At 28.9% G+C, this 7,125-nt stretch overlaps 1 protein-coding gene across 1 annotated transcript; it reads right to left on the minus strand.

Annotated features, from left to right (window-relative positions):
- Nucleotides 1-260: 260 nt before the first annotated feature.
- On the minus strand, nucleotides 261-3,580 carry LOC108325604 (uncharacterized). The gene is made up of 3 exons (XM_017558698.2): nucleotides 3,005-3,580; nucleotides 1,475-1,704; nucleotides 261-676 (listed from the first exon to the last, which is right to left on the minus strand). Exons 1-3 carry the CDS (start codon nucleotides 3,459-3,461, stop codon nucleotides 398-400), a joined length of 966 nt encoding a protein of 321 aa, XP_017414187.1. The 5' UTR covers nucleotides 3,462-3,580; the 3' UTR covers nucleotides 261-397.
- Nucleotides 3,581-7,125: the final 3,545 nt, after the last annotated feature.

Consider the following 7,125-nt stretch of genomic DNA (forward strand, 5'->3'; position numbering starts at 1 on the left):
TAGTTTAATAATCTTGTATTATTTTGAAGAAAATTATTAACATGTATTTTGAAGGCATTAAATTTTGTAGCAAGAGTATAACTACTCTATGTTTGTATATTTGTGTTTATTTGTTTTATCTATATGGCGAGATTATTTAATACTTAACTTGTAATTGTAATGATCCAAGAGGACAGAAATATTTTATTTTCTTACACCATTACATATCATATCTAAAAGAAGTTGTAATTATATATAAAATTATTTGACATTAAAGGATAAATTATGAAATTAGTGGCGAAGAAACTGAAATATATGGGGGTAAAATGAAGCATTGATTACAGTACAATATTTTAGTTTAGCTTTTGTGTAAAAGGGTTGTTAAATGAATCTAAAATCTAAGTTTATTATGCTTGGTTTATAGGGAGGAAAAAATAGGCAGGCCAGGTATGGTGGCTCCAGCATCGACGATAAAATTGTTGCCAGATACGTATTCAGAAGAATCATGAATTAAATAACGAGCTAAGGATGTTAATGCTGGATCAGAAGTACCATAACTTCTCAAGGGTACTGTTTTCATCGCCACTGTTTTCAACCAATCTTTTTCCATTAATCTTTCAGTGATTTCGGATCTGAAAAGTCCAGGTGATATGGAATTCACTCTGATTTTGTGTGCTCCCAATTCCAATGCCATCGCCTGCCAAACAACATATTACACAGTTACAAAATAAATAACTTAATCTGCCTCTCTTTAATCATTGTGAAGTCATCTTTCAGAAAACTAGATCAGAAAGCCATAAGCCATAAGCCAAGACAGATTAAATAATGGTAATCCTTCTGTCAGGCAATTAAATAATGGCTATACAAGTTTCAATATCAACGATTTTCTGGTGACTTTGTACTATTACACAATGGAATTACGAATACAAAATCCATACATTTTTTTTACATGCAGTCCTACTATGAAGACTTCAAGACCAATTTAGTATAATAACAATACAATTTTCTGTAGAAATATACAAAAAAGAAAAAGAAAAAGAGAATCTAGTTAATTTGTAAAAGATATTTCAGGTTACTTTTGTAGAGAAATTTGTTCACATAAATCTTGATCCTAAACTAACAAACAAATAAGAAAGCAGAGTGTTCTCTAATATTTTATGTCAATTTATCTTTCAAGTTTTTAAACTAATAAAGTGATGAAATAAGCAAACATGTTTCTTTTAGCATGGAGCAATTAAAACCACAACTAATTCTGACTTTTAATTAAACAAATATCTGAACAGTAGAAGTCAACGACAATTCTTTTCAAAATTCCTGTGTTCAAATGGAATATTCCCATTCAACAGAGCAACGATAACCACAAAGTGAGATGTAAAGAAATTCAATGTGGAAAGGAAGAGATTCAAAGTGGAAAAGAGAAATTCAAAGATGATTGTCTAGCTTTAGTTGGTTTCTTTAATTAAGAAAAATCAAACGCCAAGTGGTTATGGTTTACCTTTGTCAGCATATTGACTCCTGCTTTAGAAGATGAATATGCAGCTCCACCAGGCACTTGACCACGATTCAAACCAGCAATTGAAGCAATGTTGATGATTGATCCTTTCCTCTGAGCGTCACGCATGCGTTTACATACGCTTTTTGAAACCAACCACGTCCCGGTTAGGTTCGTTCTGAATGAATGGTTCCATTCCTCCTCAGACAATTCCAATGGTGACTTCACAGTTCCTTCACGCCACAGAACCATGAAACACCACAACTTTCCACAATCAGTGAGTTACCAAGAAAGTATATGATAGACCACATCTCAATTGTGCAAATCACTAGCTTCTCAAAGTGAAAAATTGTATGCAGTAAAGAGAGCCATTATAAGGTCGTGCTGTTTCAATAATCACCCTCTTACTGGGTTAAATTTTACATTAATGATTTGATATAGTCAAATATCTTTGAGCACCAACAATGGCATCAATTTCTCCAAATCACTGTGCACTTTAACCAAATCTTCACTTGTCAATGTCCTAATAGTGACATTTCAAGTGTCGAAAACAATATACAGTTGATTTTCCCTTTCGCACACACTTTATTCCTTTATCAGACTCAAAAAACAAATAATCAACCATTTTCAGTGAAACTAAATTACAACTTATCCTTCAATTTTTAAATCTCACCTTTAAACTTAAAACATGTAATTATCATATCAGCAAATCACAGATACTCAGAAAATAATTAACTAACAAATTAATCTTAAAATATTTGCTGTTTACAAATAAACATATATAAGAAATAAATTATTCATAAACTTGCGACAAAATATAAATTTGTTCTCAACCCAAAACCTAATAGACAGTAAATTTATATATATTTCTTTTATAAATTATTCATTTTATTTATTTTTATCTGGTCTTCAAGTCACCCTCCTCTTAAACGATATTTCCATATCTCTTCACTGACAAGAAGTTCTTAATAAATAAATTACATAAATAGATAATCAAAATCTCTAAACTCCTTCAAATCCATTTTAATAAAATATTTAACACTTAGGAAACTACCGGTGCAGTTCTATTAGATTAAGAACCAAAAAAATCATAGTGGCTAATTAACATTCGGAAAAGTCTAATAATAAGGACAATCTCAAGAAAGGTGGAAAGCAATAGTTGGAAATGACGTGGATTTCTCGAATTTCAATTCAACCGATCCTGCGTTTTATTATTCCTATTATTAGTAGTATTATTAATTATTATTATCATTATTATTATTAGTATTATTATTATTAGTAGTATTAGTTGCATATCATTCTAATATCATATTAGATTTTCTGTAAAAAAAAAATTATCTCTGTTCGAGTTGATATATAAATTCAGGAAATCGGTACCATAAAAAAAGTCGAAAGCAACTACGTCCATTTCTCTAATTTCAATTCAACCATTTCTGCATTATTATTTACTCATTCTGATATCATATTAAAGATTTTCAGCAAATTTTTCTGATCTCCATTCCAGTTGATATATAAATTCAGAAAAACAGTTACCTCTGACACCGGCGTTATTGATCAGCGCATCGATGTGGCCGAAGGCGTCCCACGCCTTCTGCACATGTCTATCGACGACAGTGCCATTGGCGGCAACGTCAAGTTCCATGGCAACAGCGCGGAGGCTCCGGTCACCTTCTGCGAGCTCCGCCAGCGACCGCATCCTGTTGATTTCGTCGCAGAGGGACTGGAGGCGGTCGACTCGACGAGCGGCCAGGACAACGCGGCAGCCGGCGCGGCCAAGGTCGAGACAGAAGTCACGGCCGAGGCCGGAGGAAGCGCCGGTGACCATAACGACCTTTCCAGCAAGGGTGGTCCAGGGTTCAAGGGAGCGTTGGGGAGACATTGGAAGAGTGAGTTTGTCGAGCATTGAGATTAAGAGAAGAAGGGGTTTTATAGAGAAAAGGTAAAGAAGAGTGACAAAGTTGGGTTGGTGACAACAAACATGAAGAAGCATTAACCTAAGTTGAAAGGAAGAAGATGTAGAGAAGGTGCATTAATTAGTATTTGTGGAAAATGACTTTGGTCCTGCACATAGCTACTAAGAAATCTCCTATTATGAAAATCTCATTTTCTTCCTTGTAAGTATGCATGATGCACAATTTTATTTTTTATTTTTTGTGTTTTTCTTTCAAGTTTCTCTCGTATACATTAAGTATTTCTTTAGGTTAGGAAAAGGTCTTTTCTTTGGCTTTTGGGATTTGTGTTTGTTTAAAGCTGGGATGAAAACAATAAATATATAGAAAAAGACATATAAAGTTAATAGAGTGGAGAGTCAAAAACATTATTAAAAAAACATTACTGATGTTGTATGATAAAAGAAGATATTATAAATTAAGATATTTAAAATGTTATAAAAGTATTATTTATAGTAAACAAGAAGTGAAAGAAGAAGAATAACTGGTTATGAATTAATATTTTGATTGATAAGATATAATGACCAGTTATTGTAATTAATGTATTTAAAAAATTATCAAAATCTTGTTTAGTTTAGATTAGGAGAATAGGAATAGGATTTATGATGAGTAATTAGTTTATTAATTTGATATAATAAAACTGGCTTATTAGTTTTTGAGAGTTATTAAAATGTTGATTAATTTAACGAACAAAAGTTGAAATGGACGTTATGATTAGATCGATGATTTAATTGATGTGATATAAGAAAAAAATCTTACAAATTTGTACATTTATAAAATTATCAAAATGTCTTTGTATTGAAATTAAAAATTAAATTCAATTAAGTTGAAACGTATTTAAATATCTACCACTTTTTTTTATATTAACAAATAATTATAATTTTAAAAATGTAAATTAAAATTAAAATAAACTTTAAGATTGTTATTTTTTGTTTATTTTTTATTTAAATAAAATATAAATATTAAAATGTTAATATAAAGAATTTTAATATGAGAATGCTTTAAAAATAATTATACTCGATAATTTTAGATAATTTTAATATTAAAAGATTTTAATATAAATAGTTTTGTTTTGAACGAGTTTTAAATTTTTTTAGAAACATATTATCTCTTAATAAATTATTTTTCGAAAATTTTATGATTTATTTCTAATGGTTCTTTCTCAATTTTGTTTGATTGAATAACTGATAAAGTAGGAATGATCTTTGCTGCGAGCTCTTCAATTTGGATAGATCTGTTTCTTTGTTCGTGTAAGTTGAGTTTCAACTCTTTTTTTATCTTGTTATGTTATTTGTTGCATGTGAATCTTTCTTCACTTATGTGCATGTTTTTAGTCTTTTTATGAGTCTCTTGCTTATCAATGATCATTGAGGCATGTTTTAATCATTTTTATGTTATTTTTAGGTTTAGTTTAGATTCAGCATCTTGTGAGCTTGAAGAGATTTGAAATTCCTTAGAGCAAGTTCATATGTTTCTCAAATAAGGGAAGCTAATTACATATTTTTTTATGTGATTAATACATGGTAATTGCTAATTGTATGTTTGTATGGTATTTTTCCTATATGATTGAGTTATGTGACTAGGAATTGATAAATAGAAATTGAAATTAAGGTTTTAATTTGATTTAATTGGGAATGTTGTCTGATTAATATTGCATATGACGTTGTTTGAATAATTGAATGTGATGTAATCTGAATAGCATTTGTGTTGGTTGTTGGACTATGCTTCAGGGTCAGAATGACATAAATTTGCATCGCAGAATTATGTAAATTCATTGGACAAGAATATACTCATTGGGTGGCATCAAAGTCAGAGAGCTACTGACTTAGTTATCACTGGGCAAGAATATACTCATTGGGCGTTGTGCTCATTGGACGAGCTATCTTGCCAATGGATGAATGTGCTTTCAAGCACTACTCGATGGACGAGTAGATATTCTTGTTGAGCGAAATTAAAGAGTCTAACTCTATTATATTCCTAATTATTGTATACTTAATGTGTGATTTTGTAAATATTAAAATGATAGTTGATTTATGGTGTTTATCTTAGAATGATTGATGGATTTATGAACAAATATACATACGATTAATGATGTATAAAACTAGGATAATAACGAGTATTCAATGTGTTTGATATATTTTATAAGTTTTATAATTTTACGAGGATTATGAGTTTATGACTTTATAACTTTTATAATCTTACGTATTTATATCTTTTATTATTTTATAACTTTATGATTTTATGATTTTATAATTTTATAATTTTATAGTTTTATGGCTTTATGGCTTTATGGCTGTATAGTTCTATAGCTGTATAGTTGTATAGTTCTATAGTTTTCTAGTTCTCTAGTTCTGTAGTTATGTAATTTTATAATTTTATAATTTTGTAATTTATAATTTTATTATTTTATGATTTTATTAATTTATGATTTTATATTTATATATTTATAATTTTATGATTTTATGATTTAATGATTTTATTATTTTATGATTATATGATTTTATTATTTTATGATGTTATGATTTTATGAATTTTTGAATTTTTTTGAATTTTTGAATTTATGAATGTATTATTTTATGATTTTATAATTTTATAATTATTATTTTATATAATTTTATGATTTTATAAATTTATGATTTCATGATTTTATAATTTTATGATTTTTTAGTTTTATGATTTTATAATTTTAATATGTTACGAGTTTTTTTAACTTTATGAAGTTTATGAGGTTGTATCTTTTATATGATGATTTTTTTTTGTCTTTTATGAGTTTATGACTTTTATAACTTTACGAGTTTTGTGATTGTATGACGTTATGACTTTTATATTAGGAGTTTGATTAATTTATGACTTTTTAACCTTTATGGTTTATGATTTTTATGTTTTATGACCGTTGAATATAATGAAAATGTATGGTTTAATCTCTTCAGCTGACATTGGCTACTGTATTTATAATTTATAATAGAATATATATGGACTAATTCAATATACAAATAAAAATTAATAATAAATTAATTAAAGATAAAATATAAATATAAAATAAAGATAATATATCTAATACTTCTTTCAAATTAGTGTATAAAATTATATGTATTAAGTTTTTTATTAATATAATCTTTAAAGACTTTGTGAAAATATTTATTTCTGTCACTCGAGTGATACCAAATTACTAATGATTTGGTACACGACATAGAAGACTAAATATCAATCCAAAAGATTCCTCCTAAGTAACAAATCTAGAATGTTGCTCAATGTCTCTTACAAATAGCTGTTGAGAAATGCATTGTTGATATTCAATGGATAAAGAGGTTATTGTTGGAGAACCACCACAACTTTAAATAAACTAACAAAAGTCATATTTTCCATGGGAAAAAGCCATATATGGATGGATCAAATGCAATGGTGACAAAAGGGAGGTCAGAAGAGACAGACAGTGGAAGAAGTCATTGATGGATAGGAGAGAGAAACCATAAAAATCAAAAATTCTCCAATCAAGGCACCTCAAAAAGGAAAAATGACAACATCAATGGTCTCAATAGTTGGAGACGGTGCAACAACACACGATACCTGAAAGTGGAAAACAAGTAACCTTGACGCTCTGAATTGCTACTAGACATGTCACCATACACGCCGAAAAAGGAAGCAAATCCATAGCTTCAAAAGGCATTGAGAACACATAGAAGCTTTGATGAAGGCATTATTGAT

Source organism: Vigna angularis, chromosome 3 (genome assembly GCF_016808095.1).
Source record: "Vigna angularis cultivar LongXiaoDou No.4 chromosome 3, ASM1680809v1, whole genome shotgun sequence".
Classification (NCBI taxonomy): domain Eukaryota; kingdom Viridiplantae; phylum Streptophyta; class Magnoliopsida; order Fabales; family Fabaceae; genus Vigna; species Vigna angularis.

Excerpts from the sequence above, each read along its gene's own strand:
- LOC108325604 (XM_017558698.2), bottom strand. The coding sequence starts at position 3,461 with ATGCTTCTTCATGTTTGTTGTCACCAACCCAACTTTGTCACTCTTCTT. Across the intron at positions 1,705-3,004 it reads CAATAACGCCGGTGTCAGAG|GAACTGTGAAGTCACCATTG; the intron begins GTAACTGTTTTT and ends TGTGGCGTGAAG. Across the intron at positions 677-1,474 it reads GAGTCAATATGCTGACAAAG|GCGATGGCATTGGAATTGGG; the intron begins GTAAACCATAAC and ends GTTGTTTGGCAG.